Here is a 25,777-nt window from a genome sequence, read left to right on the forward strand (position 1 = left end):
GATATTCTGCTGGCTGCAGCTCTCTCCTTTTTATTCTCTGTTTTTCTGGATGCTCAGCTCTTGGTGGCAGTAACGTGGGGAAATGCAGAACTGAGGGTTCTGGCAAAACCAGGGATGGTCTCATTCTTCACCCCACGAGGGGACCTTGGCCAAGCCACTCAGCTCTGAGTGCTGGTGCTACCAACCACTTCGTTCCCATAAAGGGAACAAGAAATGAGGGAGGCATTGCTGAAGCTGACACCACAGCCCTGACAACCTCATTTGTGTTAGCACTGCCTTCTAGATCAGGTAGCACATTGAAGAGGTGGTGAATGGAGACCCTGGGTGAGCTTTTGCCATGGCATCACCCACCCGTGGGTGCAGTGTGGGACCCAAGTGCCGCTGCAGCAACACCCACGGGACACCCAACCCCAGGCACACACTCCAGGGACCTGGGTCTACATCTCTGTGGCAGGAGCTGAAAAAAAGCAAATGGAATGAAGCCCTGAACACAAAGCCTGGATGGGAAATGGCACAAAGAGGGAGATGAAGGATTCCAGCAGCATTTCTGCAGCATCCATGGAACGGGAGCAAACCCCGTGCCCTCTGCAAGCCCCTGAAGCTTCTGAGGCTTTGCTTGCTCAGCTGATAAATTCAGCAGTAATGGGGCTCCCCATGAGTGCCCTGGGCTTTTGGGAGCATGGCATCTTCCTAAATATCCCTTTGTATGAAATGTACATCCCCTTGTTAGTGTGATCACCAGAGCTGTCAGCAGCACAGAGGGGCTGCCTACCCCGAGCGGCTCCGTGACTCTTTTTTTTTTCACCAGAATCCCAATGTGACATTTTTCTCCCACTGAAACCGAAGGGAATAAAATCCATTATGTCCTACTCATCTCTGACGATGGCAGAGCAATTTTTGCTACCAGCATTTTCAGCACTACAGAGCAGATTTGAAACCAAAAATCTCCTCTCCCATGTCTCTAAAGGAAGAAACGTTTCTTTAGCAGTCGTCTCACGGAAGGCCCTGGCCAGGAAGGATAATGGTCCATAACATATTCATTATTTTCAGGACTGAGCACTGAGGTTCTCCCACCGGTGATGTGGTTGGAGATTTTTTTGTTTTCAGTCACAATGTGATAAAAGATTCCATAGCTCCAGGATGCCTCCCCTCCCAAACATGAGCTTTCTGCAGAGCTTGGGGACCTCTGCACTGGAGCCACTTGGATCCCCTGGGACCTTGGTGTGACCTGGAGGTTAAATGGAAAACCTTAAAGGCAGCTAGGTCTGGAGCAGAAGGTGGTACAGGTGTGTGGTGCATATCAAGGAGGAGGGGAGGTGTGTGCCAAGATGGCAGAGCTGGCAGCTGGAAGGGAAATGCTGTGAATCTCTGGAGTTTGCTGGGGGTTGTGTAAAGGTGGAGCTAGGGGTCAGATTCATGATACCAGGGTCTGCTGGAACCTCAGAGACAAGCTTCCTGCTGGCATTCCCTTCCCTTCCCTTCCCTTCCCTTCCCTTCCCTTCCCTTCCCTTCCCTTCCCTTCCCTTCCCTTCCCTTCCCTTCCCTTCCCTTCCCATGACCTGGCTGTTGAAGTCTGAAGTCTCTCTTGGCTGTTAATCCGTGAAAGTCCCTGTTAGAAATAAAATAAAAGATATATAAGGAGAAGTGCCAGTAAAAAGGTTTATGAGGCAGCAGTTTTAGCTCCTGCCTTCTCCAGACTGGGGCAGCCTCTGGTTCTCATTTACAACGTTCCTGAGCCAGCAGAGAGACCACATCCCCCTGCTTGGTACTGAGCTGGAATGGGGCTGGGTGAGGGTCACAGTCCTCAGGTGAGCTCCTCAGGTGAGCTGGGGATTTTCTCCTGGCTCCTCATTCCCAGCAGGAGCTGGGGAGGGACAACTCTCCCTGCGGAGCCAGCCAGGGGATTTGCTTTTATTGTGGCTGAGGGCTTGGGGTGGCAGTGTGAGATTTGGCAGAAGGAAGGGAGATGTCAGTCAATTTTTTTTTAAAACTTCTACTGTAGCTCGGAATTAATCACTTAGTGTCAGGTACTTGCAGGTATTTAGGTGCTGAGTTTCATTAGATCAAAGCAAATTAGAGCTGAACAGAATGTAAATGCTGCTGATGGTCAGAGCCTTTGTCTGTGTGTGTTGCAGGTCTTGGTATAGAAATTATGGAAAAACTGTATCTTCCAGTGTGTTACGTAGAGATAATGTCCAGAATGTGGAGATCTCACAGGAGGAATGGCATAAAATTGCCAGACACTGATAGGTTGTTTGGGTTTTTTTTGCACTTCATCTCAGATGATGTGAAAACTCCATCCCTACCTTTCTGGGTACTGATTGAAACCAAATCCTCCCATCCTTGGACACCCTTTCCAAGAGCAGGGAAGAGAATTGCTCTAGGGATGGAAAGGGCAGTTTGGTGCTGATAAAGCAGAAATTAATTCAGAAAGGAATGGCCCAGTGGTGTCATTTTGGTCAAATAAAGCTGGGTGGGACAGTACCTGGTGGGCAGAGGGAAGCAGATCCCACCCGGATCAGTCTGGCTCTGAAGCAGCAGCAGCTGAGGAGTGTCAGGAATGAAATGGGATTAGGAGGTGTCCAGGGGAGCACAGTGTGCAGCTGGGAGCAGCCCCTGGCCCTCCTGGAGCAGCTGATAAGACACTGCCACTGCTTGTGTCTCTGCAGATAAAAGCCAGGGCAGGCTCAGAGCAGGGAGGGTGCCTGAGATTCATCCCCTGAGTCACGGGGTCCCTCCTGCCACTGCTGGCACAAAATCAGTGCCAGTCCCAGAGCTGGAGGACTCCAATGGGGGTTTCTTTATTTCTGCACTTAACCTGCAGCTGCCTGGGCTTGGTCCTGCCTGCCCAGAAGGTGCTGGCACAGCTGATTCCATCACTACTGTAACCTCTCCTTTCCTCTTGCCTCCCAGGACTGTCCCCAGCTCTTCCCCACGGAGGAGATCCTGATCCCAGTGGGAGAGGTGAAACCCATCACCCTGAAGGCAAGAAACCTCCCTCAGCCCCAGTCAGGGCAGAGAGGCTACGAGTGTGTGCTCAGCATCCAGGGAATCATCCACCGTGTGCCCGCCCTGCGCTTCAACAGCTCCAGTGTCCAGTGCCAGAACAGCTCGGTGAGACCCCAGGGGGGACCTGAGCCACCTGGGGGGCACCTCCCAGCAGCTGCCAAGGGGGTGGGCTCAGCTTCAGGGAGAGGGAAAAATCCCCCAGGTAATTACAACTGACGGGTGGGAAGAAGAGCCTTGATCTGGAGTCAGTAAGGGGATGGAGAGGAGGAGGAAGAGGAGGAAGAGGAGGAAGAGGAGGAAGAGGAGGAAGAGGAGGAAGAGGAGGCCGGAAGGAAGGGAAGAGAAGGAGGAGAAGGAGGAGGAGGAAGAGGAAGGAGGAGGGGTTGTGAGGAAGGTGTTACAGCAGGCTAATTCATGCTGGGGAGATAAGGTGGGCACAGCCAAAGCTGATTTGGTTTAATTATCCTTCCCTCTTCCAAACCAGGGGGCTGGGCTCACTCATTTAAGTCTTTTTAGTGGTCTTCTGATTGACTTCAAGAGAGCATCAGAATGGGGCCTCACTGGTGTGATAACAGGATGTTCAGAATCCACTGGGAATTCACCTGGAGCATCCCCCTGCCATGCCCCCCAGGCTGTCCATGGCTCATTCAAGCCAGTACTAGGCTGGACCAGGCAGAAGCCAAGGCTGGGCAAGGCCCTCTCTGCAGACACCTTCTCATTTTGCCCAGGCATTGCTTGTTTCATCAGGCAGAGCCCTGCAGCAGGAATTTGAAGCTCCCAGTCCTGCTGGGGTGCCTGGTGCCTGTGTCAGGAGATAGCCTGAAGGCAGGAGCCCTTCCAGGCTGATTAACTGGAGAGGCTGCATTGATAAACCTGGAGATTGAGTGACAAGAGCTGCTGCTGTTAGTGGAATAATTAATTAATCTCTTGCTTCTCCCAAGGACTGGATCTGATTTAATTATCTCTTCCTGGTGAGGAGGAGTCTTAAGTAGGATCTTGGAGGTGTGGAAGTGGTGGTGGTTCAGACCTCAGCCTGGTTTTAAGCAGAGAATTGGTCAGGTTTTCTTTGGCAAAAATAATCTTTTCCTGTTCATGTCTCTGATACACCCTCCCTCCATCTTCTCCTTCAGTATCTCTATGATGGGATGGACATAAGCAACTTAGCAGTGGACTTTGCTGTGGTTTGGAATGGGAACTTTGTTATTGACAACCCAGAGGATCTGAAAGGTAAATTCTGCTGGAGCTGGGGAGGGAGGGAGGGATGGGGGTGATGGGGCCGTGGCTGCTGGGACAGAGGGATGTTGTCTGCCATGGCTCTGGCTGCACCCAGAGATGCTGTGGTGCTCATGGGTCCTGCTTTGAGAGCAGCTCACCCTGCTACACCCATAGTGGTGCTCCCCAAGTCCATCCTTGGCTTTGGAAAAAAAAACCCAAAACCCACGTTGCAACACCATCCCCCAGCTCCTGGAGCCCAAACTCACCCCCTGCCTTTGCTCCCCAGCCCAGGAGCAGCCACAGCCCAATGTCAGCATCCCAACCCTTGGTCCCCTCTCCCTGCAGTTCACCTCTACAAGTGTGCAGCCCAGCGGGAGAGCTGCGGGCTCTGCCTCAAAGCCGACCCCAAGTTCGAGTGCGGGTGGTGCAGCGGGGAGGCCAAGTGCACCCTGCACCCCCACTGCAGCTCCCCCAGCACCCAGCCCTGGCTCGACTGGTCCAGCCACAACGTCAAGTGCTCCAACCCCCGCATCACCGAGGTAAGAGCTGGTCCCTCCCCATCACCCTTCCTTCCAGCCTGTTGTGTCTCCCTCCCCTAAAACCACCCCTGGGTTAAGCACTGTTCCTCTCTGTGAAATCAACACAGACCCCCCTGGGGGGGGCAATGGGAGAGGTGTGAGGGTGACTGCTCATTAAACCAGGGTGCTAATCAACCTCTACTTGATGCTACTGATGTTTCTGTTCAGAGCAAAATGCCTCCCAGGGGCATTTTTAGCAGGGAAACTGCACTGGTGCTGGTGATGGTTCTGTGAGGAGTGACATTTGTACCAGGTGGGAATGAAAGAAGGTTTGGGTTGCTCCCTAAATTAACTCCCAGGAAAAAAAGCCTCCTTTGCCTTGTGCTGTGTCCACACTGCAGAAATGGGTGGGTGGATGGGAAGTGCTGATGCTCCTGGCTGCAGAAAGGCCAGGCAGGAGCAGAGCTTCCAGCACACAAACCCTTACCAGCCCTGTACCTCTGGGTGTTTCCTCCTGGCTCTGACTGGTTCAACTAGTGTAGGAACTGGGCTGGTGCAGAGGAGCAGAGGTGGTGATGCTGCCTGCACCAGAGAACAAAAACGAGCCCTGAAGCATGCCTGGATATTCACCTTGTCCTGCCAGCAGTCAGAACCCAAAGTTTTCTTACCCAAGTCTTGCTCTGCTTGCACCAGCTACAGGATGCAAAGCAGGTTCTGCCTGAGATTTTCCTCACCATGAACCATTCAGACAGCTGTAACATTGAAGATGTCTCAGATTTCCTTATTTACCCTCCCTGGAGCTAAGCAGAGAAGAGGAAAAGCCCCAAGTGACGGGCAGGGAAGCTGTGCCAGGCTGGCTCTGGCTCTGTCTTTGCCACCCAGGGTTTTATCACTGTCCAACTCGAAAGCAACACTTTTGGGCTCTGTCCAAGGAGAAAAGAGCAGAGCTTTGCTGTCACAGCTTTCTTGTCTCCATAAGCAGGGCTGGCTGTGTCTCAGCCTCCCCAGGGGATGTTTGGAATCTCAGGAGATTGTCCAGAGGGAGTCTGGAGATGAGAGGGTCGGGTAGGAGATGTCTGTGCTTTCCTTGGCTTGTTCCACCGTGGGGGTCAGGGAAAGAAAATCCACAGGTGAGGATCACTGAGGCTAAAAGAGCCTTTGATACAGGCTGCTTTTCACTCCTTTTGCTTCATCTGGCCAGGTTCACCCTTGCTGTTAAACCAAAGGTCAAGGGCTGTGCTCCCAGGTGCCAGTGCCTTCAAGGGATGCATGAACAGTGAGAGGAGATCATGTTCTTATAGTCATAAAGTAAATGAGCAGTAGGATACACACAGCCCTGTTCCTGTTCTGAGAGAGAAGCCCAGCTGTCACCAGCAGTGTCCCTCTAACAGCCTCAAACTTCCACACAGTCTGGGGTCTTAGCAATAAATAAATAAAAATCAGTTTCTTGCGAGCAAGCAGCACTCTGATCTCCTCTTCATTTACTTGCAGGCCTCATTAATATAACATCAGTGCAACAAACAGCTGAGGGGGGGGCAGTGTCAGGCTGAATAATGGAGTTGCTCTGCTGAGATAACAATTAGGTTCTGAATGTGCTATCAGCTAAGGCAGAGACAAGGAGGGATCATGCAGGGATGACAATGCTTATGTGCTGCTCCCCTGCTGGGCTCATCAGCTGGGATCCAGCTAGGTTGGAGCAGGATGAAAAAAAAAAGACAAAGGCAGTGAAGGTGGAGGAGACTTTGGGAGGGGGAGAGGGGTCATGGCATTTATTCTGGGGGCTGGCTGCTCCCTCCTCACCCTAACAGATGCCAAGTGGTTGTTGTGCAGATCAGTCCTAGGCTCATGGCTCACCTCCAGCTCCAGAAGGAAAGTCCCAGCTGACTCACAGACAGTCCTGGGTCTCCCCTGTCTCATGCACAGACTTCTTCTGGAGGCTAAATCTGGTTTTGTGTCAGCAACACTGAGCCATGCGACCAGCAAGATGTGAGCAAACATCCTGCATCTTTACAGCAGTGTCTTCTGCAGGCTGGGGAGGGAAGTGTGCTGGCACTGGGGGGTGTGTGGGCAGCCTCCTGGATCCCAGCCTCAGGAATCCCTTGGATCCTCACCTTGGTTTCAAGTGAGAAGCAGGAAGAACAGAAATGTGGTGGTGCATCTTCATCCCTTAGGTGATGTGAGGGTACCCGAGCTCCTCCCAACACCTGCTTCAACTCTGGGTCTGGGTCCTCTCTGAATGCTGCAGTGCTTTGTATTGCATTAACCCTTCCCTGAGCAGCAGGAATGGGCTTGAAGAAGGGCACTGGGATCCTGATTTGTTTCATGCCCAGACACGTGGCCAGTGCTGAGAGGAGAGGTGACCTGCTCAGAATAACTGGGGATCAGCAAAGCCAAGGCTCTGCCTCCCAGACCCCACTTTAGATCTCAGCTACTTTCAAACTTATTCACTTCTTCAAACATCCTAAAAAAATTCCAGCAGGCTTCTAAACAGTAAATATAAAACTCCAGGTAATTGCTTTGTTTTTCCTTCGTTGTCCTTTGCGTGGAGAGTTTTGATCCTCTGCAGACCTCTGAGTGGAAAGCTGTTCTGCTAAAGAACATTTCTTGAGATTGGGGAATATTTCTCCTTAATACTGTCTGTCTCTAACCAGAAATCTGGAGGGGAAGGCAGAGGCCAGAGGTGCCTGGGCAGCACGAAGGGACTGGGGGCTCTGCCGGGATGGGTGATGCTCCCAGGAGTCCCCAGTGCTGGGTGCAATGGGACCTTTAAGACTTATCTGCTTTCTTTCTGTGATTTTGACTGAATCTCTCCAGCTGTAATTAATTGAATGCATCTGTTCAAACCCTGGGGCTGCTTTATGGCACAGTTACTTCAAAACTGTTCAATTAGCGGCCACTAAAATCTAGGTCGAGTGGAGCTCCATATTGGGGATTTTCCAGGTCAGGACATTTTCAAAATACTGCACGGGCTCAGCTTTGTTCAGTGAGGCCCCTGCCCTTCACTGGTTGTGGTAGGAAAATGGCAAACTGTGACTTTTTGGTTGGGTTTTTGTTTTTTTGTGGTTTTTTTTTTTTTTTTTTTTGATGAGACAAGGAGCCTGACGGTGTGAGTGCTCCAGGAAATGTGTTTTAACATAATCTGGAGCTGCAAAGGACAGATGTAACTGTCAGGGATGTGAAATGCTGGGGATTCCCAGCTCCTGATGGAAACATTCCCAGTGCAGACCTCGTGCAGTACAGGTGGAGGTTGCAGGGACTTTTCTGAGCTGAGGGATAGGACCTGGGGAGCTCGGGGAGCCTGGGGTAGGGGAAGGAGATTCTACAGGGATGAGTTACAGGGAAGAGCCAAGTGTAGGGAGAACACATGAGAAACCTCAGTGGTGTGCTTGAAGGGAGAAGGAGGAAGAAATAAAAGGCCACAAAGAGGAAGGAGGGGTCCATGGCCAAACGTGGGGGTCTCGCTCAGCCTGGGGGATGCAGGCTGCCTGGAGCTGATGTTCTGCTCCTTCCCAACCCAGCCATGCCCAGGGGACAGAGAGCTCTTAAACATGGTGAAAGGAAAGCAGTCATCTTCCCAGAAAGCATAAGGAAAAGGGTTTGAAGAGCTCAGGTCTTTTGTCAAAGGCAGTGGTGGAGCAAACAGGCGTAAACAAGATTTATCCATTAAATTAATTATATTGCATTATTATGGGATATGGTTATTTATTAGTAATAGCTGTAGCTTGTGGAAGATAAGCAACTTGCCCAAAAGCAACAACAGACTGATGGCAGATCCAGGACAAGTATTTGAGAGTCCTGAGTGCAAGTTTTGTGACTCAACATTACTGTAATTTATACTCCTAATTGAAGAGGATATTGTCCTTAATGAAAGTCTACAGAAGCAGAGATGATTCTGGCTGAGGCAGGCTATAAACAGGCAGCTTTAAAGCACACACCTCCCCCCTTAACATTTTGAAGTCATTTGAGGTGCCAGCTTACTAATAAAATGTGACTTTAACATTCAGAAAACAGCCAAGGCAGAAGTTAGAGTTCTCCAAAGCAGCAAGCTGCTTCTGGAAGGTGACTTAGCATCTTCTGTAAATCTAAATAAAAGAGCCAGTCTCATCTTCCTGCAAGGCTCTTGGGGGATAGCATTGCCCATGCTTCTTGCCTAGCTCAGGAACCTTGATGTCCTCTTTTAGAGCATGGCACAGACAGGTTCCAGCATCCTTGGGCTGAAATCTCTGTGTGCTGCACCAGCCTGGGTCTGAGCTTCTCCAGGACATCCAAAGAGGGGACATGAGAAGGTGGCACTGGCCTGGGTTTGGCATCAGGAGCAGAAGGAGTTTGCAGCCTCACCCTCCCCGGGCAAAGCAGAAGATCCAGAGAAGTGGTTGAAGCAGAAGGGGTGGCACAGGGGGCACTGGCTCAACTTTCCTGTGTCTTTTTTTCCCTCTAGATCCTGACAGTGTCAGGCCCCCCGGAAGGTGGGACGAGGGTGACCATCCGTGGGGTGAACCTGGGCCTGGATTTCTCCGAGATCGCCCACGGGGTGCAGGTGGCTGGGGTGCAGTGCACACCCCTGCCCGAGCACTACATCATCGCAGAACAGTGAGTGACCATGGGGCCCTGGGGCTGCCAACCTGCACAACACCACTTCCCTCACCTCCCTAACCCCTCCAAAACCCAGGCACCATCTCTCCACTTTTTCCAACCCTGCAGGAAGGGGTCTGGAGGTGGCCGGTGCCTGGCTCAGGGTGTGCTGACAAAGGGACGAGGTGCTGGGATGGGTTTAAACAGCCCTTTAGGCTTTCATTAAGTGTTTTCTTCCCTTCCACGCCTCAGTTCCTGCTTTGCTAAGCAACTCTGTCTGCTGAGCACCTTGCTGGTGCTGCTGAGCCTCCTCTGCCCCAGCACATTTGGAATTCAGGCAGCGCTGCCGCCCGCACGCAGCCATTTGTTAGGCGGGCAAGGAGGTGACAGCAGCTCCATCCAAGAGGGGCCTCCACGGGAGTCAATTCATTTATTTCACTAAGGAAAACGTCAACTGAAAATTAGAAAATAGTCTTGTAAGGGAGGATGGGTGAATAAACCTCCCCGAGTGACACACGCTCCTGCTGCTGCTGCTTGGGAGGGGGTTGTTGTGGTGCCCAGGGGGTTGGTGAGAGTCATTCCTGCAGGGCAGGAGAGGAGGAAGATTCAGTGTCCCTTGGGGTGTCTGATCTCTCCTCCTGGGGACCAGGGTGGCCTCGTGTGTGGCAGAGCTGTGGATGCTTGGGACAAGCCCCAGGATGCACAAGTGTTCCCAGCAGCAGAGCTCTGTCCCAGTTCAGCAGCAGCTGGAAGTTGTGGTGCTCTGGTGGTGAGATGCATGCAGAGGGTCCCTGTCACACTGGAAGGACCTTTTCACTGGCACACCTTGGCTTTGCTTTGATTTTTTGCTGACTCCTTGTCTTTGCTTCCCCACCGGTAAGACAGAGGTGACATTAATCTCCTCCTGGAAGGAACAGGGTGTCTCAGTCCATCATCCAGTTTATCCATGCATCATCCCAGCACGGGATGAAGGGCACGAGGAGCATCCTTGCTGTCCTTGTGGGAGTGGCTCCAAGTGCTGCACCAACAGGGCTGTCCCTTCTGGTGGTTTGGGCTGTTCTGCTAAGCAGTATTTTGTCGTTTTTATTTCTCAAATAAAGGATAGAAAATTATGAAATTATCCTCCTTTGATGGTATGAAACCCTGACTTTATAATCATGGTTCTAATTACGGCTCTTGAGCTTTCAAAGTTTGTTAACATCATTAAAACATTTACCCTGGGCAGATAACAGCAAGCGTTAGCATGAGAGCTGCCTTTTAAAGATGAACACAGATAAAAGGCCCCTCTTAAGGCTTCTGTGGGCAGACTGAATTCCAGCACTGTAATGATTCACCATATGCTCCAGCCACGCAATCTATCAGCCAGCAATTAGGTTAATGCTGGTGAAAGGGCCACTTAGCCCAGCAATCAGCACCCTACAGCTCTGCAGAATGCAGCAGTTTGTAACAAGGTACCTGCTGGGAATTTGGCTTTTCTCAGGGATAGGGATCAGGTGGACCAGGTCCCTCCTGCCCCTGTCCCACCCCTCTCCTGCCTGCTGCTTACGTCCTGTATGGCAGCTGCTGCTTTACTGGCAAAGAGTTGTGTTGGTTGTTTTCCCCTGTACTTTCCCTCTTGGTGTATCCTGGGGAACTGTGGGGGGAAACTTCTGCTCTCTTCTGGTGCCAGTGGGAGTCAGGAACCACTTCCCATGGAGACTTGATGCTGATGCTCCCAAATGCCAGCCATAGCCCACAGCCTGGCAGCCCTGCCCTCCTCACCCCAGTAATGAAAAAAACCAAAAAAAAAAGGAATGAAGGAGCAGGGAGAGGAGAAGTGAAATCTGGTTGCAGAGAGGCAGGGATGGGAGCACGTGGCAGATGAAGGCACACAGCTGAGCTGCTTCAGTTCCTATTCTCCAAAGGCAGTGCCTCTCCAGGCAACCCCTTTTGATGTGCAGGAATAAGGACTTGCACGCTGTAGCTCCTTCCTAACGTGTATGTATTTCATTAGACCTCCTGGCATCACCTGCCAATGCTGTCTGCAGGTTCTTTTTTTTTCCTTTAGCCTCTTTATTTTATTTTATTTGTAGTGAATTCATGCTGCTGAAGGCAGCTGGAACTTTGCCTTCACAAACCAGAGCCTTGTGTGGGTTTGTATGTGCTGGGCAGAAGCAAATGCACCCCTGGCCCTCTGCACCCTCAGCCTCGTGGGATAAAGGATGCTCTGGAGAAAGGATGCTCTGGGTAAAGGATGCTCTGGCTCTTGCTCTGAGCCAGACACCAACGAGCATCTCATCACCAGTGCCCCGAGGCAGGTTACTCCCACCCTGATGTTGCCAGTGCCTGGCAGGATGCTCCTGAGTTCATCTTCCCCGTGTTGTCATGGGAGCAAGCAGCATCCATCCCCTTTGATGTCCCTTTGGAAACCTCTCTGCCCTGCTGCCACCACAGCCCTTTCCTTGGTCTCATCTCCAGCAGGCACGAGGTGTTTCCAGTGCCCTGGGATTTTTGGATCACAGACCCAGAGTGGTTCCCTACCTCAAGCTGGACCCAAGGGATGTGCTGGGCCACATGGGGAGCACCAGGCCCCTCACTTTTGGTGTCACTAATTCCTTCTACCAGTGCCAGCCCTGTGTCTCCTGCAAAGGCTGCTCTCCAGGGCTGTCTCTATCATCCCCGTGCAGGTTTCTCCATTTTTGATTAACTGGGAGACTGCAGTGTGAGCTGTTCCCTTAATGAACTCATCTGTTACTCTAAGGACTTCGCACTCGCTTTGCTACTGGCTAATATATTGCCATTAGTGCTCTGCTTTGCTCTGGAGTTTACAGCTTGTAATAATTATGTCTAATTTTGATTTTTTTTTTCCTTTAAATTACTACACGGGGTAAAAATAGACTCAGTAATTAACTTCTTCCAAAGAGGAAGATATCAAAGTAAAAGAGGGAGGGTGGGGGGAAAAGAAAAAAAAAAAAAAAGGAGAAAAAAAGGAAAAAAAAAAAAAAAAAAAAAGATGCAGGGCTGCATGGAGCTGCACAGAGCACTGCTGGCTCCTCCTGCCAGAGCCTCACTGCAGCATTTATTTCTGCTTCCAGGATCGTCTGTGAAATGGGGCGGGCGCTTCCCGGGATCAGCTCCGGCCCCGTGCTCCTCTGCATCGGGGAGTGCAAACCCGAGTTCACAGCCAAGTCCCTGCAGCAATACATGTTTGTGGTGAGTGGGAGCTGAGGGGGGGACACACACAACACACACACACCCTGTGGGACAGCCCTGTGCATCTGTCAAGTGGACGGGGTTCTACACCAAAGGACAATGCCAACTTTGCATCTCTTTGTGATGGTTTCCCCCGTGGCGTTGCAGAACTCCCTGGTCAACAGGCTCAGAACAAATGGGGTTTGGGTGGCACCTGAACCCAGGGTTCCCACAGTGCTGGGTTCCAGCTTTGCAGCTCCCAGATAAACCCCTCCTGCCCTGCTGGGCTTGCTGACTCCTTGCAGAGTGCTCTGGTGTATCCCAGCAGGAGCCTTACACAACCTGCAGCTTTGTTCTGTACCCTGGGCCTTTCCCTGCAGGAGGAATTGTCCAGGAGTTGCAGGTGGCTCTCAGGATTTTCCCCTCTTTGTAATGGACCTTGTTACTTTGGTGCTGAGTTGATGGGGATGAATTGAGGGCACTGCTGCTTGCTCTTTTTGGAGATGTTTCTGTCCACACAGAGGCACTGATAGGTATTTTGGCATGAACACCAGGAGTGAGCACCAGAGCCCATCCTCTGCAGCTCAGGTGCTGAGGTTCTTCTGGAAACCCAAGTGTCAGGCTGCAGATTGCATTTTTTCATGATGCCCTTTGGGATGGAAGAGTAATTCTACATCCAAGTATTCAGGGATATTTTATTTTTCTCCTCAGAGGGTGCCAGTTCAGTGAGGGCTTTCTCCATCCACCTTTGGGTTGCTGGGCTTCTGTTCAACGTATGGGTTGTTTCTTTCTGTTGTTTAATTAGCAGCCTTTTGATTCAGAAACTCAAAAGCCAGAGCTGGGCTTTCTCCTATCTCCAGTTTCACCTAAACAGGGCACTTCATCCACCCAATTGATTTTGTGCTTAGCAGAGTCAGTATGCAGGGCCATGCCAGCACTTACCAATTGTCCACAATTTGTAAAGTAATTGGGAGATAAATCAGAGCAACCCCTCCCATCCCCTTGGCATTGTAAGAAACACCCCCCCTGGGACTGCATTTATGTCATAATATAGTAGGGGGATAAATATCACCACAATTTGCTGGGATGGGCCAGAAACCCCTCTGAGCATCACTGGGCACTGACAGTCTGGTCCCCAGATCTGCTGGTCCTGTGTGACACCAGGAGGATGCTCTCTTGCTTTGCTTTAAATAATAACCAGAAGCCAGTGGAAGGTAATTGGGGAGATGCATCTTGGAGCTGTACTTTGCAGCAACCTGATGAACATCTGCTGAGCATTATCATCCCCTGCATTGTTACTTACTCTGATTATATCATTTTTTTCCCCCTTTTCCTCAGGCATCTAAAACTTCTAGCACATAATTTCCTTTTGTTAGTTGTCCTCTCTCTTTAGGGGTGCCACAATTTCCATCACAGCTGGTTCATGCCACTGAAATCAGTAGTAAAATTGATTGGTACCTCCAAGCAGAGCTGTTTTCCAACCCTGGGGGGGCTCATGCCTTAGGGAGCTCATCCAGTGCCTGGCACAGCACAGGAGTGATGCTCTCACCTCCAGTACACCCATTTCATCTGGGGAGGTGGAACCTTGGAGCTGCTTTGGGTCTGTAAATCCATCATAATCATCACCAAATCACAATAAGGTGGAAAACTAATTCAGGTTTCAGGCCCTCCTCCAGTGCTGGCCTTACCCCAGCCCTGGGAGGTTTTGGAGGTCTCTGGGTGAGCCCTTGGCTCTCCTGTGGTTTCCTTATTTACAGGAATGACAGCTCAGGATTAGAACCTGAGTGTTCTGGGGTGTTTCCCCATTTTGCTGCTTCATTCCAAAAAGGGGAGAAGATCCTGGGGGGATGGTGCTCAGCCTTGCCACAGGTGAGAGCACTGACTTTGTCCTTTTTCTCTCTCCAGACCCCAGCAGTGAGTTTCCTGAATCCCAGCCGTGGTCCAGAGTCAGGAGGGACGATGGTGACCATCTCTGGGCACTACCTGGGAGCTGGCAGCCACGTCTCAGTGCTCCTGGGGAACCAGACCTGTGAATTCTATGGGTAAGGGGGGAACTGGACCAGCACGGGCTCCTCAGCTTTGCACCACATCAGCTGCCATCAGTACCTACCCCCAGCACATCCATCCCTCCCCTCAGGGATTCCTGTGGAAAATTTGCTTTCTACCCAGCAGTGTAAACACAGATCTGAGATTTGCAGGGTTTAATGGGGTTAAAAGAAGATAGAGAGGATACAGCTGTGTGCAGCTGTGCACATCCATGCCCTGTCCCAGGTGCACAGGCAGTTTGCATTTCATAGCATGGGCACAGCCTCTGGGGGAACCTAAGCAAAGGTGTGTGATGTGCAAAGGGATTCTGCCTCTCAGATCCTCACTCAGACTTCCCAGGAGGAATGGAGAAAGTTTCTAGGAATGTAAAGAGCCCTGGAGGTGAATTTCTCAGCTGGAAGACTGAGAAGTTTGCTGGTACAGGAGCTGTGGGAGCATGTTGGGATGTTAGCAGTGCTTGGTCTGGGTCCATCCTAGAGTGGTTCTGCAGGAGGTCTGGACATGCTGAGGTCTTCCAGGAGAGATGAACCCTCAGAGTGCCAAGCTCTGTAACTGAACCATCAATATTTCTCCTGGTCTCTGAAGCAAAGATGTCAGATTGCATCCTGGGGTGCACAACCTGCAGATCCTGCCCTGCAAAACCTGGCAGAGGTTGGATCCTCTCCGTGTCCCAGTGACAGCAAGTGAGCAGAGACTTAAACAGTGTCTGCATGCTGTGCACTTTGTTTTGCTTGGGCTGTTTTGAGGCAATGAACTTCAATTGTACCGAGGGTGTGGGGGAGCCTGATTAGGGGTTTCTAATGAGATTCACTCTAATTACAGCTTCCCCCGCTCTCCCTCCTCTGATCAGAGGAGTGGGTAGATTCACCATGACGACACAATAATAGCCCAGAAAGCTCATTAACTGCTCAGGGGGAGTGGGGAGCAGCTCTGCCAGCAGCCAGAGCAATGCAGGAGAGGGGGGGAGGCTGGCAGGGCAGCAGGCAGGCAGCAGGCAGCTCCTCAGCTCTGCTCAGGAGCACTCCTAGGAGCAGCATGGAGGGAGGAGAAACACAAGGATGCCTTGGTGGTTCAGTGAAACCCAGGGGGAGAGTGAGAATAAGAGGAGGAGGAGAGTGGGAAGGGACAGGCGTGTGGTTGCAGCGATAGGATGGTCAGGTCTGGTGTGGTTTGGGGGATTTTAGGAAGTTGTTTCTGTGGCCTTGGTTGGGGTGGTGTGCCAAGGTGTGAGCTGGGAGCACTCTGGTGCCTACTGTTCCATTCCCATCCCAGTGGTCAGGGATGTGCTCACAGCCCTTAGGGAGCGAAAAGGAGCCCACAGTGTCCCCTTGCCTGGGTGATGATCCTGGGACCAGGGCAGGGCATGGCTGCTCCCTGCCCTCAGCTCTTCAGGCACCTCCAGGAGTTGTGTGGCCTCTGAGGAGGGAGAGGAGAGCAAAAACCAAGAGTGCCAGGCTTTGAGTTAGGTGCCAAACCAGCAGCAAGGTGCTAAAGACCTTCCTGTCCTCTCCTGTGTCAGAAGCCACAACCCAAGAACCAGCGTGGGCTTTTTGGGCTTTTCAGTGATCCAGGGGCAGGGTTGGGCCAGCAGGACAGCCCATGGGTGGCACTGACCTTCCAGGGACACCATTCTGGCACTTCTAGGAGCAGCAGCCAGGCTCACAGCAGAGCTGTGTGGTTCCTGACAGCTCTGCTTGGACCTCATTCCCCTTCTCCATCCATCCATCCATCCATCCATCCATCCATCCATCCATTCACCCACCAGTGCCTTTGTGCTCAGACAGCTCCTCACTTCCCTGCTGCCACCACCACCTTCTCTGGGCCTGGGATGGGAGCAGATGGTCTGTTTGTGTCCAGGCAGCCAGCACTGAGGCTGAGGTCACCCCTGCTCCGAGGGGCAGACAAAGCCAGGAGGCAGCGGTGATGGTCGCATCGCCCTGCCCAGGCTGGGGGCTCGGGGGGCTCCATTATGCTGCTCACAAGGGCCCGTGTGTGCTGGGGGGGTAGGGGGTAGGGAGGGGAAGAATTTGGCTTTTGAGTGAGCTTATGCATCCCCTTTAAAAAGCAGCCATCTGCTCTCACACGCCCAGCAGAAGGCAGCAGGTTCACTGAGGGATGCGGGGAGGCTGCAGTTTGGCACAAAGAGTCATTTCAGGGAGAGCAGGCAGAGTCCCCTCCTGCACTGTGGTCTCTTCCCTCCCTCCCGTGCTGGTAAAATCCTCCTGCTCATCTCAGGAGTGCCTGAGATGAGGAGTGCCTGGTGCCTGAGCCCAGGGCTGACTTAAAGGGTCGTTTTCTATCCCCACGCTGCGACCTTCACGCTCCCCCCCGGCTTCTCTCCCACACAGGAGATCCATGAACGAGATCCTCTGCGTGTCAGCCCCATCCAGCCATGGCCTGGGGGCTGTGCACGTCTCTGTCAGCGTGGACAGGGCTCAGCTGGAGCAGACCTTGCTCTTTGAGTACATCGATGACCCCAAGGTGCAGCACATCGAGCCCGAGTGGAGCATCGCCAGGTAACACAAGGTTCTGACAGCAGCAGAGGGACCCAACCTGCCCAGCCTGGGGCTTCTCTCCCAGCACACCCCCAGTGAAGGCAAAAGAAATTCTGTTTACACATGCACATCCCCCCCCCAGCATCCTGGGTCTGTCAGTGCTGGGTGTCTGCTGCATTTGCATTTCCCAAAACTCAGGTCCGGAGTTACTCAAGTAATTGTAATTACTGAGGCAATTACAGCAGTAGCAGTCTGCATGGAGGTTCTGGGAGCACAAATATTCCCCAAGATCACTTCCATCTGCTGAAGAAGTGCACAATTGCTCATTAAAGGCTCCTTCTTATAGTCCTGGAATAAAACAAAACCAGCAGCCACCAAGAAAGGAAAAAGCTGATGCTATCAAAACGTAGTGTTTATCCCAGATTCACTGCTAGGAATGGGGTGGCTGGCACTGTCACATCCCAGTGACAGTCACTGCTATGAACCCTGGGCCCTCCTCATCCCCTGGCATTGCTTCAACAGTTGTGCTCACATGAGCTCTAACACAGCTATCCATTTCAAATTCCAATTATTTTTTTTTAATTGCCCATGAAAGGAGGAAGTGTCTCACAGCAGGCTCGGTGAGGTGCTCGCTCTGAGCCAAAACTGAAGATCAGGATGGGTTTGGGGTGAAATGGGTTTGATGTAGGGCTGGGCAGAGGTGCTGGTGGCTGGGGTGGGTCTGAGCCATCCTGCTCCAATTAAAAAGCCAAAGAAACATCCAGGATGGAAAGACTTTGCTGAGGGGGCTGCAGTGGAATGGGGGTGCTGAAGCCTGGGGGTTGTGTCCTCCCTGGCCCTGGTGCTCTCCATCCCTCCCCAGCACTTGTGACTAATTTATTGCCTTACATATTTAGCCTCAGCCAAGTTGATTTCTTTGGTCCTGTTTCTCATCCTGCTGCCTCGTGAGGTGCAGCTGGGGGCAGAAACTCATGGAAAACCCCAGTGCAGGAGGCTCAGGGACAGGACACAAATCCATGCTGTCCCTTGGTGCCTCGAGTGTCTGCAGAAAACTTCTCCCTGAGATCAGGAGCACCCTGATTGTCCTCTGCAGCCCCAGCCCCAGCATTAACCAGGTATTTCCCACTTTTCTCCCAGTGGCTACACACCTCTGACCATCACTGGCTCCAACCTGGATGTGATCCAGGAGCCGAGGATCCGCGTCAAGTACAACGGCAAAGAGTTCGTCAACGTGAGTGGGTGCTGGGGGTGCCGTGGGTGCCATGGGTGCTGTGGGCAGGGTTGTGCCAGGCTGTGCACATGCAGACCCCCCCCTGCACGCTGTGGTTCTGGTTCTGGTTCTGCTGCTCTCCAGATGGTGACACATGGCCGTGGTGGAAGCTGTCCTGGGGTATTGCCCTCAACTTAACCCAACTGGAAATTCCCCCTTCCCACACAACCCCTGAGCCCAGAAGTTCTGCTCCCCCAGCATCCCTCCCGTCCCTAGCTCAGTGCTACAGACAGGGCAGAGCCTGTGGCTGTCCCCATTGTCCCCAGATGCTCCTCGCTTCCCAGTTTAATCCCTCTCCTGTTGTAAAAACCAGTGCTAAGCACTGAGCCCTGCCAGCCTGATGTGTAACCAGCCTCTTCCTACCTACCTCTCTATACATAAACCCCACTGCTGCATTTCTGGGCTCAGCAGCCACATGCCAGCCTGGGGAGGGAAGGAGAAGGGGACCCAATTCTGAACAAGGAGGATTCAGGCTACTTGAGCAGCTTGATCAATGCCAGGGGCTGCTTTGCCAGGCAAAGGGTGCAGGCCCTGTGACTCTGGGTATTTGGATGATATTTTTATGTCTCCTTCCTCTCCTGCCTCCCATCACCCTGATGTTCCCAAAGCAAGGAGCTGGCAGCAGAATTTGGGATGATCTGGGATGCCTCCTCCATCCCCTGTCTGTATTTTTACAGTCCAAGGGAGAGAAACTGAAATGAAGCCTCAGCTAAATGGGAACTAAGTGATGTTCTTGTATGCCACAAATAGAATTGGACCTCCAGGACCCACTGAAAATGATTCTGACCAAGTAAAGCTGAAAAATATTGTTGCTATACAGTGATCTTTGACTGAATCTGTATTATCTTGGAAAGGGCAAACCACTTAGCAGTCGTTTCCTATTCCCATCTCCCATTTTCATCCGAGCTCTTTTTAAAAAGTCATCTAATTTTGTTGTTAGCAGTTGCAGTTATAGCACTACAAAAATAATTCCAAAGACACAAAATCGAATGAAATTAAATCTCCCAGTTAGGAAGGGAGGCCAAATGGTGAGGCTCTTGCTGCTTTATAAGGTGAGAGGCTCATAAATCAGTCAGCTCCCTGCTCTCAGGGCTGGAGGAGCTGTGGGTGTCCTCAGCCTGGCAGGACATGACCTTCATGTTACCTCCAGCCCACGAGTGTCAGATGATCCTTCCTCTCCCTCACTGCCACTCCAGAATTCCCTCTCATTCCCAGTTGCAGCAAGGAGTGGGGATTTCCTGGGAATCTGTTTCAGAGCTCAGCAATGCCAACGAGGATACAACTGGAAGAAGAGGAAAAAAAAAAAAAAAGAAAGAAAGAGGACCAAGTGATCCATGGTGCAAGCCTAGAGCTCCTTTAAAACCCAGATCCTTTTGAATCTCTCTCTCCATCTCTTCATTAGCTGGAGGGGAGGCAAATTCCCCCCCAGGTTGTGGCTATTGTGAATCGAGCCAGGGTTAAATATTCCCAGCTAAACTTGAATCCTCTGGATGACTTTTCAGCACATATTTAAGGAATCAGATGAGCTTTGTCTTGCCTTAGATAAGTTTTTCCCAGTCACCTTTTGAAGCATCTCCTTCCCTGCAGGTCTGCAAGGTGGTGAACTCCACAGCCCTTGCCTGCCTGGCCCCCCCCCTCGTCCCCGAGTACCGACCCGGCCTGGATGCTGTCGAGCGCCCGGATGAGTTTGGATTTATCTTCAACAACGTCCAATCCCTCCTGGTCTACAATGACACCAAGTTCATCTACTACCCCAACCCCACCTTTGAACTCCTGAGCCCCAGCGGGGTGCTGGAGCAGAAGCCAGGGTCACCCATCATCCTGAAGGTAAGGAGACCTTCCCTGCCCCCCTTGGGAAGAGACAATCCCAGAGAAAGGAGTTTTATGCCCCCTTTGGACAGGGGTACACCCAGACAGAGCCCTGACATTTGCACCAAGTGGGGTTGAGATGAAACCCAGAGAAATGTGCTGCATCCTTGTACAGTCTTCTCTCCACTTGTCCCCAGGGCAGAAACCTGTGTCCACCTGCTCCGGGGGGAGCCAAACTCAACTACACCGTGCTGATTGGAGAAACCCCCTGTGCTGTCACTGTCTCGGAGACACAGCTGCTGTGTGAGCCACCAAACCTCACTGGGCAGCACAAAGTGATGGTGAGGGACCCGATGCTCCTGCCAGCACCCCTTCCCTCCCTCCCTCCCTCCTGTCCTCTCTCCTCCTGCTCCCTGACTCCCTCAGATATCGAATGCAATTTCTTATCCAAGAATCAGTAGAATTTTGTATTTTTATGCCTGTTTAATTGGAAGCTAAAAAAAATCAAGGTGGATTAGCTTGGAGGAACTTTTTTCCTCTCCAGGACACACCACCTTCCATCAGAGCCTTCCAGGAGGAACAGATCTCTGGCAGTGCCACTGCTCATCCTTCCGTAGGTGACACCATTTCCCATGGGATGTGTTCTCCCTCCTGTAATACAGGGAGGGATTTTATCAGTCCGTGGAGCCAGACCTGATCTGCTAAGAGATTTTAAGAAGGTTTTGCCTTTTTCTGAAGCTGTAACACTCGGTGTCTTTAGGTTTTGGGCATTGCTGCTTCCTCTGATCTGCTCCCAGACCAAGCACACAGCTGCTGAAGTGCTTGAGCAGAGCTCAAGCAAGATTGTAATTGTGATTTATTTCCCTTTAAGTTCAACGTCTAAAACATATTCAGATTATCACAGTGTGGTTCACAGAAGCACAACCTGGCTGAGAGCTGTTTGCATCTGTGGCCAGGGCACATTCAAGAAAACCAATCCCAGCAGTAACCTCTGCAGCTTTCATATGGGGCTTTCTCTTTCCTGCTCTGTTTTCCCTTTCCAGTCACTCTGGCTTCTTGTCAGGGAAATTATCACTGGGTTGCTCGTGTCCACGTTTTACAAAAGGGAGTTGAAAGCTTGTAAAATGAAAGTCAAATGGAGCCATCAGATAATAAGAACGAAGCCCAGATAGTGAAGGGCTGGCACATTTATCATGACTTGAAGCCTTCCTGTGTTCACATAAGCTGCACCCTCTGTGTATGAAGGTTCCTGCAGCTGCTGCAGTGTTGGCTGAAGCAGAGAAGTGGTTTTGTTGCATTTTCCTTGCAGTCTGTGGGGTGCCCATCCTGGGAAGATGGGGTTTGCTTCAGGCTGACCCCCTTAGCAGAAAGTTTCCTCTGTTGGGCTTTGCAGGTGCGTGTTGGGGGGATCATCTTCTCCCCTGGCTCGGTGAGCATCATCTCAGACAGCCTCCTGACCCTGCCAGCCATCGTCAGCATCGCTGCTGGGGGCAGCCTCCTCCTCATCATCGTCATCATCGTCCTCATCGCCTACAAGCGCAAATCCCGGGAGAACGACCTGACCCTCAAGAGGCTGCAGATGCAGATGGACAATCTGGAGTCCCGGGTGGCCCTGGAATGCAAGGAGGGTCAGTACTGCCCAGCAGTGGGTGCTCTCAGGGTGCTGCAGCCTCATGCTCTGCTCCCCAGCTTTCCCCACTGGAACACCCGCTCTGTGCAGAAAGGATTGGGGGGGGTGGGTGTTCCCCTGAGGTTTCCATGGCTGTCCCAGCATGGGAGGGTGGGTAGGGCAGTGGCAGACATGGTTCTGCCATGCCCAATGTGCAGATAATAGGATTAGAGCTTGATCCTGCTTAAGCACCGTGGGGGGATCACAGTGCAAGGGTGGTGTGAGCCCCAGGGTGCCCGGCACAATGTGCCCCCTTGTCTGATGGTCTTTTAGCAATGAACAGATGAAAAGGCAGGGAAATAGGGAACAGAGGAGGTTTGGATCCCCTAGGGACAGTGTGTATCCCAAATGGAAGGCTGGAGGGCTGGAAAGCTGGTCCAGACCCCCCTCCAGTGTGTAAGATGTGAGGCCAGAGGAGCAGGAGCAGGTCTGAGGGATAGGAAGCAGCTCCTCAAGTGTTTGGTTCTGGGAGATGCTGTGAATTCCTTCCCAACCCCTGCAGCAGTCAGTTGCTGCTTGGATTTGATCTGCATCAGGTCTGATTATCATGACAACTGTTGATAGAGGAGCGGGAGGAGAAGAAAGGAAAATAAGGGAGGTACCAAGTAATGAAAATATATCCTCGTTCCTCTCTGCAGCCTTTAGAAAGGTGTTTTAGGTGGGTATCCATAGCTGTGAGCTGCATACCAATGAATCTTTTGTTCTCAGCATCTGCTCTGTGCAGCCTGTGCTCTCTTGCTCTGAGCTGCTGAGACAGGGGTGAGGATCTGCCTGGGCTCCACAACAACAAGGGCTGCTCAGAACCGAGCTCCTGAGCTGACCCGGTGCTGGGTGCTGCTCTGCAGACAGCCCTCCCAAAACCTCTGCCCACAGCCTTGCCTCCTGGAGCTCACATCTGGTGTTTTCTGTTCCCCAAACAGCTTTTGCAGAGCTGCAGACAGACATCAATGAATTAACCAGTGACCTGGATCGCTCGGGGATCCCATACCTCGACTACCGGACCTATGCCATGAGGGTTCTCTTCCCTGGCATCGAGGATCACCCTGTCCTGCGGGAGCTGGAGGTGAGGAGTGGGCTGGGCTCCAGCCCTGAGCCTTCAGGGAAGCCTGAGGGAAACTCTGAGGCACCTTTCTGATCTCACTAAAAGCCCTGGAGTTGGCAGGATGAACCCCAAGAAGCTGGTGTTTTATCTCCATCGCACGCTGCCTGCTTCCTCTCAGTTTCTTCTCCCCAGTGTTGCCTTAGTTTTATTTTATGGGGTTTTATATGGCTATAGGGCAGCAGCAAAGCCCAAAGAGAAGTCGTTTTAAAGTCTTGAAGCACCTTAGGGTGCAGGGGAAGGCTGTGCTCCTGGGAGCATCCCTCCTGGAGCATCCTGCTGCTGTTCCATGGTGTGTCCACAGGAGGGCGAACGCCGTGCCCAGGCATGGCACCCGCTGGGCTGGACCAGAGCCTGCATCTCCCTGGCTTTTCCATCACTATGGCTAAATAGGATGTCACTCAGGATGAAGAAAAATGGTTACCGTGCAGAGGTCCATCGGGTCACCTTGTAGATGAGCCTCGTTCACCTGTGAGAGGGCCAATAAAACTGATGGCCCTTCAAGAAAGATTATCAGCCCAAAGGTATCAGGCTCAGCTCCTCCTGGAGGCTGGCACTGAGCCTCCTGGAAGTCCCCTTGCCTTCACACAGACCAGATCTTCAGCTGGAGATGTCAGAGGAGAAGCCTTGGTTGCCCCTGTGCTTCCCTGCTGAGTGCTGCTGAGCATTAAGGCTCCCAAGGAGATTCCTTTCCCTTGGACCAGCACTGCTGAGCAGCTGCCATGGTGTTGGTGACACTCAGCAGGCTCTGAACCAGCTTCTCCCAGCCCATTCCCACTCCCCGAGTTCTGCAGCCCCCTGCATTATGTTCACTGTTGGAACTGCCAAAGAAGCTGATGCTCCAGCAAACAAATATGAATGCTTTTTATTTGTTTTGCTCATGAAAACCAGAATTGCAAAAGTGATAAATGTGTTGCCAATTACACAGTTGCTTAATTATGTAACGTTAGTAAAACCAATACATAAGTCTCCAAGATGTTTGGTAAAGAGTTGCTTAATGCACTTCATCATTTTCACTCGGAATGAATTACTTGAATCTGCAACTGGCTGAAAGCCTCAATTAATTTTTTACACTTGTCTCATAATAAAGCAATAGTCTGAATTAGTATTTAATTTACTTACAAGAGTGTCACTTTTTGTGCAGAACAAGCAGAACTGGATGTCATTTCGGGGGCCGTTAGCCTCCGAGCAGCAGCTTTATGGCATGCAGAGATTATAGCAGGGTGTGCTGGAGAGCTGGGGGAGGACAGGATCAGCAACGCTTGTTCAGGACTGACCAGACACCATGTCTGGGGATGCTGAGACCCCAAGAGATGAGATATTTGCTTGTGCACCCAGGTTTAAACCATTCCCCCCACCCACGGTGGTAGCAGTGACTCCATCACAGTGCGGGGCTGCTCTGCATCCCTTGTCCTCCCGTGCCTCGGCTGATGAACGTGCTCTCCTCCACCACAGGTCCAAGGGAATGGCCAGCAGAGTGTGGAGAAGGCCTTGAAGCTCTTTGCTCAGCTGATCAACAACAAAGTCTTCCTGCTGACCTTCATCCGGACGCTGGAGCTGCAGCGCAGCTTCTCCATGCGCGATCGCGGCAACGTGGCCTCGCTCATCATGACAGGTCTGCAGGGCAAGCTGGAGTATGCCACTGATGTGCTCAAACAGCTCCTCTCTGACCTCATCGAGAAGAACCTGGAAAACAAGAACCACCCCAAACTGCTCCTGCGCAGGTACAGATGGGAGGAAGGGGAGGGGATGCTGGTCAGGACAGGGAGGTCCCCTGGGCTGGCCCAGCCACGCTGCTGGTGGCACCCGGGGGATCTGCAGGACCAGGGTGCTGGTGTCCAAAGGAAAATCTGGCTTTCCGTGGATGGGTTGGGATGAGCCATCCGTTTCCCAGCCGTGCTGCAGAGGTTGGTCTTGGCTGGCAGCAGAATCCTGGCCGTGCCCATGGCTCTGCTGACATCTCACTGGAGTAAGCAGACAAAGGAGAGGGGAGGGTTTCACAGCTCCAGGAGAATTTCAGGGGTTCCTCCAGCCACAATGAATATACTTGACAGGAAATTGCTTTAAATCTGCCTGGGTTTGTGGAGGCAATAACTCATCTCAGAAAAGGAAGCTGTCTTCCTTTCCCTTGTGGTTTGACAAGTCCCTGGGATGGCGTCTTCTGCCTCAGCCATCAGTAAGGACTTCATGGTGCTCCAAAAACACATCAGGAGATCACTCCTGGTAAAGAGATGTGGCCATGGGCAGCACCAGCAGCACTGGAGCTGCCTGTCCTGCACCAGGATTTGGCCATTTCATGGGATGCTTAGGGCTGGTGTCCAACCCTGTGCCCATGGGCTCCTGCGTGGGCACAAAGCAGCCCAGGCTGGAACAACTCACTCTGATTTAATAAGGAGTGATCAACCACAAAGTGAAATAATTGTTTATATTTTTTGAGCTCTCTAGTGGCAGCAGTTGATAATTGGCACTCAGTTCTTTCTCTCTTTCTTCCTCATTTTCCCCTCTCTCTTTCTTCTGCAACTACCCCTTGAGGGAGGCATCAAAAAAGTTGACATTCAATCACATAGCTGCTCTGGTTCCTGGCACAGAGAGCAGCACACAGCAGTTCTGAGACCTAGATAGAGCAAGGAAAGTTAATAAAATACATATCTTTTTTTTGTTTTGTTCCCTCAGCCTTTTTTTGTTTAGTTTTGTTTAATTCCTGGTGCCTCAGAAAACTGGAGGAGCAGCCAAGGCCCCGTTGCTGGCGTCAGGCTCCTTTGGAAAGTCATCTCTGGCTCCTGCCTTCTTCTCTTTCTGTGGTCAATGAGAAGGGTTTTCTCCAAGCCTCGGGATTCTCCCCTGCCGTGTTAATCTTCAGGAGCTTATTTTTTATTTTTAGAGACAGATCTATACTGGCATTTC

General features: G+C 51.7%; 1 protein-coding gene across 3 annotated transcripts in view; it reads left to right on the forward strand.

The window, feature by feature from the left end:
• The window catches only part of PLXNA2 (plexin A2), a 132,651-nt gene that overhangs the window by 91,657 nt on the left and 15,217 nt on the right, over positions 1 to 25,777 (forward strand). For 2 of the 3 annotated variants that reach the window (XM_030465520.1, XM_030465521.1), the window contains exons 10-22: positions 2,914 to 3,114; positions 4,140 to 4,236; positions 4,570 to 4,763; positions 9,181 to 9,332; positions 12,389 to 12,506; positions 14,391 to 14,527; positions 16,880 to 17,047; positions 18,164 to 18,257; positions 19,884 to 20,123; positions 20,303 to 20,446; positions 21,499 to 21,733; positions 22,695 to 22,837; positions 24,329 to 24,597. In XM_030465520.1, coding sequence (XP_030321380.1) covers positions 2,914 to 3,114; positions 4,140 to 4,236; positions 4,570 to 4,763; positions 9,181 to 9,332; positions 12,389 to 12,506; positions 14,391 to 14,527; positions 16,880 to 17,047; positions 18,164 to 18,257; positions 19,884 to 20,123; positions 20,303 to 20,446; positions 21,499 to 21,733; positions 22,695 to 22,837; positions 24,329 to 24,597 — 2,192 coding nt within the window. Of the gene's footprint in view, positions 1 to 2,913; positions 3,115 to 4,139; positions 4,237 to 4,569; positions 4,764 to 9,180; positions 9,333 to 12,388; positions 12,507 to 14,390; positions 14,528 to 16,879; positions 17,048 to 18,163; positions 18,258 to 19,883; positions 20,124 to 20,302; positions 20,447 to 21,498; positions 21,734 to 22,694; positions 22,838 to 24,328; positions 24,598 to 25,777 lie in introns of those variants that run through there. The other variant, XM_030465522.1, reaches the window with a different exon arrangement.

Source organism: Calypte anna, chromosome 26 (genome assembly GCF_003957555.1).
Source record: "Calypte anna isolate BGI_N300 chromosome 26, bCalAnn1_v1.p, whole genome shotgun sequence".
NCBI lineage: Eukaryota > Metazoa > Chordata > Aves > Apodiformes > Trochilidae > Calypte > Calypte anna.